Source organism: Colossoma macropomum, unplaced genomic scaffold (assembly GCF_904425465.1).
Source record: "Colossoma macropomum unplaced genomic scaffold, Colossoma_macropomum, whole genome shotgun sequence".
Lineage (NCBI taxonomy): Eukaryota > Metazoa > Chordata > Actinopteri > Characiformes > Serrasalmidae > Colossoma > Colossoma macropomum.
In genome coordinates this window covers 18586654-18601152 of record NW_023494792.1, presented here as the reverse complement: position 1 = coordinate 18601152, position 14499 = coordinate 18586654, and the positions used below count along the sequence as shown (strand labels likewise).

Sequence of the window (14499 nt, the reverse complement as noted above, 5' to 3'; positions counted from 1 at the left end):
CTAGGACTGTGCATTTCAACTGAGTTTAATATTCGTAATTAATTACAGATTAAAAACTAAAATTAAAAATTGACTGAATTAATGAATTATTGAATGGATAATCGGTTAACCTCAGGGATTGGAAAAAAAAAAACTTTGGCTGAAATGAATGTAGTGCTGTAGGCTTGCTTTTTGGAGACAGCTTTAGTGTTAGACAAAAATAAGCAACACAAAGCAATATATTTGAAAACATTTTATTTTTGAAGAATAGCCTAGGGAAACTGGCTAAAAACTTTTTTGTGTTGGATGAGTGAGGAGGCTGCCTCTTATGAGCTAATGAGTGATACAACACTGGATTCTAATAGAGACTCATCTTCTTCTTACAGGTGGTATTTTGTTGTCAGTGGGTGACATGTCAACATAATTTGTCAGAAAAATATAGAGCTAGAGTAGAGTAACTGGGCTGGAGTAGTTGGCTATCTTTGCCTTCTCGGTCACATCCTTAACAACTTGCCCTTGGCAACAAATTAACGTTGAGGCACTCGTGTTTGGGAAAAGCAAGTTTAAAATTTATACATACTCACAAATGTGAGCAAACTCAACACATTTTACAGTCACGTTAAAAAGTACAATCAACAGTTATCAGAATTGTTGGCCTGTATATTCCCTCAGGGTTCCCGGAGTAAAGAATAATAAATACCCTAATAGTGATTTCAGTATCTGAATGGGTAGCTAGGTTGGTAGTAATATTGGAACACACCTCTTAATCATTGAATGTGGGTGTTTCATTTAGTCTCATTGCCACAGGTGTATAAAAGGCTCTAATGCACAGTGATGTCCTGACACAGTGATAAAGTGTTGTACAGGTGGCAAAAGTCTGACATTTACTGGGAGTTTTTAGTCTGACATTTCCTTTCTCACTTAGCAGGAGAGGCTGGATGGTGTTGAATGCACTTGAGAATCAAAGAATGTGATTCTCACTGTGGTGTTGGTGCACTCCAAATAAGAGTGGTAATACTAGCATCATGGACAGTTAACTGAGTACTCAAGAACCTGTGCACATTGCGACAACATACATATTAATACCATACCTTTCTCATTATATGAATGCATTGTTATCCGCTTCTCTCAGACTTGTATTTCTGAGTATGCATCTTTCCCCCTATTTTGCACTGTGTTTGTTTCTTTCAGGTTTGCCAGCACCCTAATGCTCGTATGAGGGAGTGGGGAGCTGAGGCTGTTACGTCTCTAATCAAAGCTGGCCTTGCCTACAAGCATGACCCTCCCCTGTCTCAGAACCAGGTAGCTGCTCTTTCCCATAAAGCAATCTGCTGTTGGTGTTTTCCTGTTTTTTGGTATTTGATTGTCCTGACTGAGCAATAAACACAAGTTGAACCTGAGAACGAGGACTGCACAGTGCCCAAAGGACTTAAGAGTGCTTACAATGTCTTTGGATAACCTATGACTGTCTTGATTTAATGGTTTCATGTCCACAGAGGCTGCAGCTGTTGTTGTTGAACCCTCTGAAGGAGCTGTCTAACATACTGCACGCTGACATCAGGCAGAAACAGCTCGAATGTGTGCTGCAGATTCTGCAGAGTCAAGGAGACAGCCTTGGTCCAGGCTGGCCTCTAGTGCTAGGGGTCATCGGAGCAATCCGCAATGACCAGGGGTGAGACACACATGTATTGCATTTTCCAGTCTTCCAGAGATAGTCTGTAAATGCAAAATAAAGTTCTCTGCAGCAGTAAGCATTTTAGTAGATTTATGCTTTTCAGAGTATTAACGATTTTTACCTAAACTCTTGCAGTCTTGTTTTTACTGGTCCACATTTGTAAATCGTTACTGTTCCTCCCCTGTGCTTTCCAGTGAATCCTTAATCCGAACAGCCTTCCAGTGTCTCCAGTTGGTGGTGACTGACTTTTTACCCACCATGCCTTGCACGTGCCTCCAGATCGTTGTGGATGTAGCTGGCAGCTTTGGTCTTCAAAACCAGGAACTGAATATCAGCCTGACCTCTATAGGGCTTTTGGTGAGATCCTCTGCTGTAAAGTGCCCATATCATGGAAGATTTTACTTGCTTTTTTGAATTAAAGAGTTTAATGTAGTAGGTAAATACTGTGAAAGTTTCAAAACAAACCATTCACATCCCTGGCCATACAGTCCTTAAATGGAAACTAAGCTGCAGAAATAGCCTGATTTAAGTTTATTGTTTTCGTGATGTCACAAAAATCAAAGCATTTACATACATCAGCTTGTTCAGCCTACAGCAATGGTAATTTACATATATCAGTTTTGAAGGTACATTAACGAAAACAGCCAGTTTAACTCTAAGGGATAAAGGGAAGTTGAAAAATGGTCATGTAAAAATGAATTATGACTGTTTTTGGTACATAAAACCACACAAATGTCAAAAGTGGACCTCCTGAGAAAAAAAAAATACAAGAAAAATGTAGGGTCGATACGGGCCATTTAAGAACCTAGCTATTATAAACTGTCCTTAAAATGTTTCTTTTTTGGAACAATAAAAGTTTCAAAGATACTAGGTTTTATAACAACCTCAACTCTTCCCTTCACCTCACCCGTTTATCTTTTGCAGTGGAACATTTCAGACTATTTCTTCCAACGGGGAGAGATCATTACAGAGGAGCTAGAAAGAGAGGAGGCTGTTCTGCTAAAACAGTCCCGAGAGAACGGAGAGCCTCTGAACAGACCCTTTCATCCTGCTCCCCCTTTTGACTGTCTGTGGTTGTGTCTGTACGCCAAGCTGGGAGAACTGTGTGTAGATCCTCGGCCGGCCGTCAGAAAAAGTGCTGGACAAACAATGTTCTCAACTATTGCTGCCCATGGAACCCTGCTGCAGCAGGCCACGTGGCACATAGTGGTGTGGAAGGTAAACTCGACAAACAAATAGCATTTAAATACTACTGAGTGTATTGTGAAAGGTTCAATCATTGATTGATTGTTAAATGATTTGTGAGATTATGCAGCATAGCCCAAGTCATTCGGTCAAGTAAGTGCAAAGATGTAGTAGTGTGCGGTACGGCTGGTATTTTATGTCATGGTATAATTAAAATTTCTGATTGTTTCGGGATATATAACAGTTTTTTTGTTTTTTTTTAAATAAGACCATTCAAGATGCTTTAGTTTTTTTTGTAGGTTAACAGTGGATTATTATTCTGGGATGTACCATCAAATTTAATAAGAGGTATTTTTAACAACAAAAGTAAATCTGATCTAAATGTTTTTATTGTACACAACAGTAAAAATAAAACTGAACAATATGTAAATAAGCCTATGTCAGTATTGCCTTTTAACGCTAACCTAGTGGGCCTGGCAAAAACAGTGCTAAATGTTGTTTCATAAGTTGGTTACTTATTCAGCAGCTTTTTGTTCGAATTTCTATGTTAAATGGAGCAGCAGTTATATCATTTGCTGCATTATTTAAGGTTGAGCGAGAAATTCGAATAAACAGCCAGTTGCAGTTCCACTGAAATTCATTTTTCTCATATATGCGTCCTGTACATTTGTGTTAATGACCGTCAAACACTGCAGGAATTTGCAAAATATTACATTCATGCTTCACTACCAGCTGGTCCACGGCTTGTTGCACGAACAAGGCCCGAAGACTTGCAGCTGACAGATTTAGGTGGCTTCTCAGGCAGTATGAGAGGCCTAGCAATCGGTTTGGTGTCCTTGTTTATGCTAAGGCTGACTGCAAAAGACTGGCCATGTCCACTGCTATGAAAACAAAGTGGACTACTTCAGATACAGTGTACTAGACAGCAGGAGGTAATTGAGGGGCTGCTCAATTTTCATTTTCATTTGAAATGCGACTGAAACACCCATGACTCAGCCACTCAGCTAAATGGCGAATGCTAGCATGGTATGTCGCATTATCTGTGCTTATTTGTGGCATACCAGTGTAAGGGTCATGACAAGACTCATACCTGAGGAAGAGTTGCAAGTGTTATACTGCATGATCCTGTATACTGCCCACTACTACAAAGATGTTATTTTTTTTCTGCGTCAGTTTGAGTTTGGGTTTGGGACTTGGTTAGATGAGGGTAAAAACAAAACAGGCTGGACAGTTAACATTTTAGCCAGTTTTTGCCAGTAAAAAAGTGTATACACCTTCAGAACAATGCAGGGAATCTGTTTTGTGCTGTAACCTGCAGGTGCTTTTTCACTTACTGGACTGCGTGAGGAAGTCTTCCACCACTGCAGATAAGGAGAAGATTGAATCAGGTGGCGGAAACATCCTCATCCACCACTCACGGGACACTGCAGAGAAACAATGGGCAGAGACTTGGGTACTGACCCTAGCTGGCGTTGCTCGCATCTTCAACACCAGGAGATACCTGCTGCAGCAACTGGGTAAGAAATGACAGAACAGCTTTACAGCGCTGATTCTGAAAAAATAATGTATATGTGATCCTTGATGTCCAGCTTCCACTATTGTTGTGGTGGTTGGCAGTATTGTAGTTGAATTTGCGGGAACTGGAGTGTGTATCAAATACAACAGTAATCAAATAATTGCTTAATTGCTAAGATGCAGTGAAACACTGCAGAGGCACTGACTTCTTCTTTCGTATGTGGTGGACGTAGCCAAAGAATTACAACTGGTTCCCTATTGAAACTGTACCAAAACTGAAGACTTCCCACTGCATTATAAGTAATTCTTCTAGCATTATTCTATTTTTGACATGACTGGTATCAGTAGCTTTCCTCACGTACAAATTTTACATACAGCACAATGGGCAATGCAGAATTTGTTTTTCTGTCCACATATAATTCATGTTAACCTTGTTGATTTTATTCTTTTGTTGCAATTAACAAATCCCTTCTCTGCTAAACCGCTAGGTGATTTCTTCAAAGCCTGGGAGGTCTTACTGGACCACATTCAGTCAGCAGCACTTAGCAAAAACAATGAAGTGTCCCTCGCTGCCCTTAAGAGTTTCCAGGAGATCCTCCAGCTGGTCACGCCTGTTAAGGACACGGACAAGCCAGATGCTCTGGGTGCTATGGACATTCCTCCTGTGCTCATGGACCCACTCACGGCTTCAGGCCCTGGCAGACCCCTGCCTCGCTCAGACTCTCTCGCTGAGCGACTGGCTCAGCGCTACGGTGCCCAGCCTCCGCCGCCACCACCTGGAGAAGAGCAGGACGACTCTGCCCTCTGGTGGTCAGCGTGGAGCACTTGGTACCGAACGGGGATTGAATGCACAAGGCCTCCGAGTGGTGGCACAGATAAACTAGCCTTTGTGCCCAGTCAGCCTTTTCTAACAGCGCTGATCCAGATTTTTCCTGCCCTCTACCAGCACATAGCGGGAGGATTTAGCATGGAGGACTTGCGCAAGTTGGGGGTCATACTGCATGGAGCAGTGTCTGTACCCATCAGCTCAGACGCTTCCCCCTTTATTCTGCCCTCCTACACAGAGGCAGTGCTCACTAGTCTGCAGGAGGCTGTACTCACAGCACTGGATGTGCTGCAGAAGGTAAGGATGAGGACGAGGAATTTTTTATTGATCCAGATGCTGTAACACATAACATAAAGATTAGAGGGAAAAGGTTCCACAAAAGCCAGATGTGTGCAAAAATCACTAAATGGCTGCTTTGTTCAGAATGACCTCTACAGACAAATGTTGTTTAATTCAAATTGATTTCACCATTTTTCCAAACTATCAGCATAATTTAGTCATTAAGATGTAAATACAGACATTCAGAGTGTTTTAATGTGAAATGGTGCAGTGTAGAGAAACTTTCTCAGATTTACAGTTATGTTGATAATTCGGTGGTCACGACATAAATATATGTAAATATAGAGGTTTACTTTCTTTCAGAAACAACCAGTGAACCTACTTGTTTCCGTAGGTTTTATATGTTAATAACAGTCCCAAAAAAATTTTTCTCGAGTACTATTTTGCTCTACAGCGACCCCTGTTTACTTCTCTGCCATGAAGGCTTTTTTTTTTGTTAAGTCAAAATTATTTTAAATTAAAATTAAATTATTAACAATATAGTAACTTTCTGTGAGGGAGCTTTTAGAGGCATCGGTGCTTCAGATGTCTGGTTCCTATCACAACCACTGTGAACTATTCTGACTCTAAGTTTCTCTAGAATGAACCAAACCACTCTAACTGACTTTGCTTTCATCTCACACCCACAAGGATTTTGCAGCCATTTTTTGTGATTGTAGCAGACTAAGTGCTTGATTTTGTAGTGGCCTTTCTCAAAATTTGCGGCAGTATTTTTCAGCAGGCTTTTTTTTTGGGTATGGTGGGGGTGGCGGATTGCAATATATAAAATTGTGAAGATTGAGTCTGATATTTATTTAACTTGTTTTAAATGTAGCCTAGTTAGTTTCTGTCAAAACAAATAGCAAATGAAGTGTGCCTTGTAGCTTCTTTAGCTGGTATGTTTATTGGTAAATGTGATCTGTTATCCAAGGTTATCCAAGACTGTCTTAAGCTAGTTTGATAGGAAAGGGACATTTGACTGACACGAGAAATAACCAGCAACAGATGGGTGCCGTGAACTTTTTTTAATCCAACATATATATTTCTATGACAGCCTCAGTCACAACTCATAGAGGAGTGGAGTTCTCCTGTAACAGATTACCTGTATTAGTAATAGTAGCCTCAAGTTTGTGGTTTGATGGGTGTTTTTGCAGTAAGGATTAATTTCCTGAAGTCTGTGCAGGGAGTATTTTTTCTTATATCCCCCAAGTGTGAGTTTCAGATGTTAAGATGAAAATGAAAACACAATAAATGTCTTTTGCTTACTTTAACTGTAAAACAACCACAAATTCTGAGAATTTTGTGTTTGTTTATGTGTGTTTTTGTATGTGTGTGTTTAATTCAGGCAATCTGTGTTGGTCCTGAGACCCTGCAGGTGATGTACCCTGCCATCTTTGAGCAGCTCCTACAGTTTGTCGAGTTCTCTTGCAAGCCGCCACAGTACGGCAAAATGGAAACCAAGCATGTGGCTAATGCAAAATATAATCAGGTAAGTCTTCAGTCTACACATGTTGTAACTTACATTTAGAAAGTCCTTGTGTAGTTTAAAATCATGGAATTCATGTGCATTCATTGCATGGACGTGAAATATATAGCCTTTTTTAATGTTTTGCAAATGCACAAAGTGACTAATGTAGCTTTTTTTTCTCCATGTTATCTGGGACATTGCTTTATCGTCTTTTTGTCATTTTTGATTGCTTTTGGATGTGGTTAACATTCTTAAGGTGGACAGTGTAGTGCTTGGGATGCTTCGGAGAGGGGATTGTTGTGGGATTTGGGGAGTGGGGAGGAGAGTATTGTTTGTGCTATAAAATCTCTTCTGAGGGCACTACAAAGGCATCGAGTTTCCCTGTCCGATTCCATCTTTGTTTTTTGTTTTTTTCTTCCTTTCATTCAGCATCATTTTTAAAACCTTAAAACCATATTCATTCACTCTTTTCTTGGCCTTCATCACTTCTCTTTCAAATGCTACAGTTATAGAGCAACTTATCATCTTCAAGAACCAGTCTTTCTCAATCCTTTATCTGTTCATTCTGAAGTTTTCTGTCATTACTCTGTGCTGTCATGTGAAACGGTTAACGCTTGTCCACTTTTCTCTCGTTCTGTTTTTTTGTACTTATCATATGGATCCACTTTAGATCCAACTGTTTGCACCGGTGAGTTTTTCCCACCCCTCTCTGCCCCTCTTTCAGCATAATGCGGCTCGGTGGTAACACTTGTGACGCGGGACGACTTTCTGCTATCTCGATTATCATCACTTATACTCATTCTTTCACCTGTCCTCCTTTCTTCACCAGCCCTGCCTACCTGACTTCCATATGCTGTCTTAACAAGCTCCAACAAGGCTCTAATTATGGATGTTTTCAAATGGGCTGCTGGTCAGCTCTTTTCCAGACTTTGTGAAATAAACAGTGAACAGATTTTCAGTAGTTGTTGGAGTTTGCAGGGCAGTCTACAGTAGGGTTTTGATGTTGACTGTGTGTGTCTGTGTGTGCACGCTTTGCTTTAATCAGTGTCAGCCTTATAATAATAATAATTTTGCTTCTGTGGCGATGATCATATGCGCACATGGAATTATTTATCTGTGTTAATTCATCCCTTTTTTTTCCTCTCTCTTTCTGTCTGTCTACCTATAGGCAGAATGGGTGGCCTTAAACTATGTACCGTTTGCTGAGAGGTCTCTTGAGGTGGTGGTAGACCTGTATCACAAAACTGCCTGCCACAAAGCTGTCATCAATGAGAAAGTGTTACAGAGCATCATTAAGGTAATGTTCAATTTTAAGCAGTTCATCAAATATGCATCAAAGCACAGGGTAGTCTCTTGGCACACAGATTTTAAATGTGCTTGTCTGCTGTGTTGGTGCTGCTATATCAATGTATCAGTGGTGTGTAAAGTACTTGATGAATTAAAAATTAGGGAAAATTCTAAATACTTAATATATGGCAAGAAAAGTCTTCACCGATTGCACATACAGTACTGTGCACAATCAGAGACCACCCTCAATTAATTTCATGTCAAAATGGCCAGTAAGTTATTTATTTTTCAGGAGACATTTCTGAGGCGATTAAATAAATGAAGGGCAGTCTCTGGTATTTGTACAGTACTGTAAGTTGGAGTTAAAGTTTATTTTCAGGTCCTTTATTGCTTACATTTAGCTTAATATTTCATGTGATTTACCTGGCTTCCTCCCCCTTGTGACTGCTCTAGACTCTGAGAATGCCCTTGGGGCTGAAGTATGCATGTCCTGCAGAGAGCACCTGGAAGCTGGCAGTTTCCTCTCTGCTCAAAGTTCTCTCCATTGGCCTCCCTGTCGCCCGGCAACAGGCCTCCTCGGGCAAGTTTGACACCATGTGGCCCGAGCTAGCCAACGCCTTCGAGGACTTCCTCTTCACCAAAAGGTTTCTAGCACAACTATGTGTAGCCTGTACACAGAAGCCATTTTTAAAGTTTGTTTTTTAATACTTCTTTGTTCACATACCTTATGATACAGCATTGCCTCTGGTGTTTTTAAGACTCTTTTCAGGGAAAACATGTTTCTAATTGCGTTTACCTTAGAGACGAACACAACCAATGTACTCAACTTTCTGTCTCCAGCACACCTCCTGATAACCTGTCCATTCAAGAGTTCCAGAAGAATGAGGCCGTTGATGTCGAGGTAGGCTATATCCTTTCAAATTCATAATTGGGGAAAGTACTGATAGATGTTTTTCATAATGTTTACACAATTGTGTATAAAAATGAAATGATATGCTCCGTACACTTAATGATGATACCAGTAGTGATGCTGAGATCACGACTGCATTACTGGTTGATTTGCATAAGTTATTGCGGTGATCATCATGCTCTGTAGTTCATCAGTGATGAACTTGAGTGTTGTTTTCAAGAGCCTCCACTGTAACAAATGAGAGTGAGAGGGCTACAGTTGTGAAGGAAATGGAACCATTTAACCCAGCATTTACTCAATTAAATTAACGTTGTTGAATCATTGAAAGTCACACATATAGTGAAGAAAAATATGAATGCAGCACTTCTGGTTTTGTTCTTACAGTAGTTTGATTGAAAGAAATCCAGGACATGTCACACTGCTACAGGCAAATGTAGATACAGATATATGTTGACAGATTATAATATTTGGGAATTTTGTTTTATGACCCACCCTAATTTTTTGTTAGGTTTTATAAAATCTTTTCAGTAAAAAGTCTTGCGTTTATATTTTTGTTTAGTGTACATTCTTGTCCACTTGTATAGCTATAACAAAAAGCAGTGCTGCTGAACAGTGTAGTTCACATTTTTGAAAAAGCAAACGCACAGCATTTCTGTATCAGACGTTTTTGACAGCACTTCTTTCAGTGACATTATCTATTTTGTCCTCTAGGTGGTGCAGTTGATCAGCACAGAGATTTTGCCCTATGCCAATTTCATCCCCAAAGAGTTTGTAGGTCAGATCATGGCCATGCTCAACAAAGGATCCATCCACTCCCAGTCCTCTTCCTTTACAGGTGAGAAATAAGCAGTTGTTGCATCCAACATTTTAAAACACGTTATTACATTGAGCAGATGTGCTGTACTTTGAGTTTTAATGACATAAATAATTGCTGTCATTAATTGCTCATATAAATAGTAGCATTTTTTTAACATATTAGTAAAAATGGCATGGATAATGTTTTTAAGATTTGAAAGGATTGAACCTATTCACGTATCAGACCATCTCCAAAAAGGATCTATATTGGAATATCTGTTACTGTCTGATTTCTGAGCATTGCTTAATGTTACTTATTTTGTCTGTATTCAGTTAGAGATTGCACATTACTTTGAACATGACCATTGTGTTTCCTTGTTTAACACAAAAGCGTGTGCAGATTTTTAACACAGACATAAGTGCTGATTCCAGTTGTGCTGCTTTCTTGTGGCTTGACATGAAATGTGTTTCAACAGTGCTTATGCAGAAAATGTGTTGTTAATTAGCTAGGGCTGTCAAAATTAACATACTAATAACATGTTAATGCGATACATTGTTAACGCCACTAATTTTTAAATACTGTTAACACATTTTCCTTTGCTCCTTTGAACTATCCATAGCACAGCACAGCTATAGAGCATTAAGTGTTGCTGTGCTAGAATCCACAATTGTGGCCCTCCTGTTCAAATTCAGCTTTTAAATGGATTTCTAAGGAAAGCCTTTCGTATACTTCTCTGAAGAGTGCTTGTAGGAGACCTATGGATAAATCAGCAAGCAGCAAACTAAAAAAAGCAACAGCAGACGTGGAAACCTAGAGTTGCTCTCAATAGCCTAATTAAATTATTGAAAGTAATACATATACTGAACATCAATATAAATTCAAGAGTTTGGGTTTTGTTCCCAGTTTACAGCAGTTTGAATAAAAATCCAGGATTTTTTCCTAGAATAAGCCACGCTTACACAGGCGAATGGTGGTCACACCAGATTATAATATATAAGAATTCTGTTTCATTACCCACCTGATTTTTGTGGGGATTCAGTAAAATCTTTCTAGTAAAAAGTGTTGGATCTGTATTTTTGTCCACGCTTATAGCTCTTGAAACATGTGAAAAGCGCTTTTTTGAAAATGAACATATTCTTCAGGTTTGTATTTTGAGCAAGACAAATGCAATTAATTGCAATTACCTACTCAAAATCATGTGGTTAACCATGATAAACTACATTAAATAATATGAGAAATCACAATTAACTCTAATCATTACTGTCGTCTTTTGACAGCCCTACACATCACTATTGAAAATGTGTTTAGTCCTGTCATGCTGTTTTGTTTTCAGAGGCAGAGATTGATATCCGGATGCGGGAGGAGTTCTCTAAAGTGTGCTTTGAGACCCTCCTGCAGTTTTCCTTCAGTAATAAAGCGAGCACACCACAGGAGGGCTATATCTCGCGCATGGCTCTCTCAGTGTTGCTGCAGAGAGCGCAGGACGTGCTCCGCAGATACGTCGAGGACGAGAGACTCAGCGGCCGCTGCCCACTGCCCAGGTAATTATACACACACATACATATGGTATACGCACATAATTCTAAGGTGAGCAGGTAAGTTACCTCGGTTTAACCTTAAACGGCAGAGTCCCCTCTTACAAATCCATTTCTCTTTTGGCCATATGACTGGCATGAACTACTCATCTAAATGTGCTCTTACAGTGTGTGAATCTGCCACACACTCAGAACCATAACAGTCTTCTCACTGTGTCTCCCTCAGTGCACACAGGATGGAGCTAGAATGCCATCCGTACAGGTTAAGCCCATTTGCATCTTTCATTGGTCCTTCATTCATCCGTTGAACAGTGTTCTTCCATTTTGTTCTCAGTCCTCTTTGCTTCTCCCCCACCATTTGTTGGCACGAATGTGACACAGTGTGATGGCTCTCTACCTGTGGGTGACCAACTGCTGCCCTTTGTAATTTTAGTGTGATTACATATCTGGATTATTGGACTGGAGTGATCAGTAATGCACAGTGTTGGTTGCATGATGACACCCATTGATCGATGTACAGTTTTTAATGGATATGTCATTGCATAGGACTGTAATGCTATTCTTGCTGGATTAGTTTTGCAAGGGGATGTTTTGGAATGCAGTTTTATAGGACTTGACTGGCTGATTTATATACCATACAGAATCTGTGCGGGTTTCCCCAAATGTAAACATCATAAGCCCAGGTGTTCATGCCAGCGTTACAACAGCACCACACTCAATAGCAACAACAACACAGCCATGTCTATTACTAGTTTTTGTTCTTGTTTTACTGTGAAGTCAATTAGAACAGAATGACTATAACTAATGACTAATGACCATAAATTCAGGGAGCGCCAGTTACAGATGGTCATTCACGCTGCAGATTTATACCACCTTAAAATCACAGACCTCATTCTTCCTTACTTAAGTTACAGTATCTCCCCTGGTGAAACTAATCTGTCTTGAATAAGACTTCTTATGTCAGACTCTGACCAGTGATTTTGATCTTTTGTTTTATTTTTTGGTGTTTTTTTTCTTCTAGGCAACAAGTGACAGAAATCATTTTTGTCTTAAAAGCTGTTAGCACGCTCATGGATTCCCTCAAAAAGACACAACCAGAGAATGGTGAGTGTATTTATTAGAGCAGCATAGTGAACATTTCGGTTCTGCTTGTCTTGTTTTTGAATTGTTAGTTTTTATGTCAAGCATGAAGCAGAATCTTTGTCCTCTTTACTTTTAAGGTAAAAATCTTTTAATCATCAGTTCTTATCCTTGTTTTCTCACCCTGTCCGTTTTGTGTACTCTGGTGTTCTGTCTGTCTCTCTTGTCTTTCACTCCTCCTCCTCGCCCTGCTATCTGGGTGGTCTCTGCAGTGGATGGGAATACCTGGGCTCAGGTGATTGCTCTGTACCCCACGCTGGTGGAGTGTATCACCTGCTCCTCTCCCGAGGTCAGCTCTGCTCTGAAGGAGGCTCTGGGGCCTTTCAAAGACTTAATGCAGCCGCCAGTGTCCAAAGTTCAGAACGGGGAGTCGTGATCTGATCCCCCCGCAAGCTTTTTATCCAGCCGGAACCATGAATGTGACTCTATCACATGCACACACACACATGGACTGTTTCTCACCCCAGCGCATCTTATTGCTGTCGTCATGGAAACCAAGCTCCATCATTCTGAGCTTCTTCTAACACATGTTTATTAGATTATGATTGGCTGCCTGGACAGTAACAATGTATTAACTGCTCCATAAAATTTGCAGTGTTCATTGTTTTTATTGCCCCCCAAACCTTTTTTTTCTTTACCACGACAGGAGTTAATGTACAGTGTGTGGTGATAGTGTTAATGATGTAACAAAACAAAAAAAAAATTCAGCATTAATCTCAAATCGAGAATGATTTAAAAATACATCAATTAATAAAAAAGATTTGTCTTTTTGTGACATTTTCTCAACAGCAAAAGATTTTATGCAAGATCTTACTGTAACATTCCATGCCATCTTTAGTCAGCTGGAGAAGGGATGTACCCTGTGTGTGTAAAATAAATGGTACAGTTCTATGAACACCTAATCCTTTTTATGTATATCTGGATCTAATGAGATGTGTCTGGTTTTATCTGGATCACCATCATCGCCTGTGTGTCATATGTACGGCAAATAAGCCACTTTTCATAATTATACCAGTTGAAGGAAATTATCATTATTATTATTATTATTATTATTATTTATCCAGCACTTTGTATCAAATAAAGGTCATGCATGTGAGGTAATATATCTCTTCTACGTTGAGAGGATGATCTGCTCCAGGAGGGTACGAGATATTGACCGGAAGAGGGATGGGCGGGGTTCTCTTTCATTTCATTGGCTGCCCGTTCAGCCAATCGCGCGTGAGAATAGAGAGGAACCCGCTGTACAGCTGAGAGCGCCAGTCTGCCATTCAGCGAGGTGGGCGATCCGCGGAGGGGTAGTATCTCCTTTAAAGCCGCCGCGAAGTGGCCCTGATGTGACTCCTCCGAGACTCTCTGGTGAAGCGGCTCTCAGCGCAGCCATGTCCTGGCTGAGGTAGTAGTTTGTGCTGTTGGTTGGGATGTGAGATTGCCCGCTATGGAGGTGACTGCGCAAGCTACTGCCTTGCTAGTGCTGGTGATGAACTTCGGCCGGAGCTGTAGCGGTGAACAGCGTGTTTCCACTTTCTGCTGAATTATAACAGACCTTACTAGTGCAGCATTAGCGTGAAGGTGATGTATGTGTTGTAATTTTCTCCTGTGCTGCTATTCGGCTCCTCAACGAGCCACGAGGATCAGCTGACGCCTTCAGAAGTGAGTCTGCAGGAGCCGCCTGTGTGTCCTGGTGTTCAGTCGGCAGAGCGGTAGTTTTTCATCTTTCTAATGTTATGGTCATCTGTACAGACTGCAAGGAGCGTTTTCTCCACTGTCTGGTCGATGTGGTGTTGCTATGAGGAAAGAAACGCGCCCTTTTGTACCCGTTATCGGGGCGTATCTGTGGGCAGTGCCGTTAGCAGGTGACTCATTTC

The 14499-nt window shown here is 40.5% G+C and overlaps 1 protein-coding gene across 4 annotated transcripts in view; it reads left to right on the top strand.

Annotated features, from left to right (window-relative positions):
* mon2 (MON2 homolog, regulator of endosome-to-Golgi trafficking) overlaps positions 1 to 13536 on the top strand; it is a 35985-nt gene extending 22449 nt beyond the window's left edge. For 3 of the 4 annotated variants that reach the window (XM_036576374.1, XM_036576375.1, XM_036576373.1), the window contains 14 exons: positions 1171 to 1281; positions 1476 to 1651; positions 1849 to 2011; positions 2579 to 2872; positions 4158 to 4356; positions 4843 to 5477; positions 6844 to 6987; positions 8135 to 8263; positions 8707 to 8897; positions 9094 to 9154; positions 9875 to 9998; positions 11293 to 11500; positions 12516 to 12598; positions 12847 to 13536. In XM_036576374.1, the coding sequence (XP_036432267.1) occupies positions 1171 to 1281; positions 1476 to 1651; positions 1849 to 2011; positions 2579 to 2872; positions 4158 to 4356; positions 4843 to 5477; positions 6844 to 6987; positions 8135 to 8263; positions 8707 to 8897; positions 9094 to 9154; positions 9875 to 9998; positions 11293 to 11500; positions 12516 to 12598; positions 12847 to 13010 (2682 nt within the window). In that variant the 3' untranslated portion in view covers positions 13011 to 13536. Of the gene's footprint in view, positions 1 to 1170; positions 1282 to 1475; positions 1652 to 1848; positions 2012 to 2578; positions 2873 to 4157; positions 4357 to 4842; positions 5478 to 6843; positions 6988 to 7636; positions 8066 to 8134; positions 8264 to 8706; positions 8898 to 9093; positions 9155 to 9874; positions 9999 to 11292; positions 11501 to 12515; positions 12599 to 12846 lie in introns of those variants that run through there. The other variant, XM_036576376.1, reaches the window with a different exon arrangement.
* The last annotated feature ends 963 nt before the right edge of the window (positions 13537 to 14499 follow it).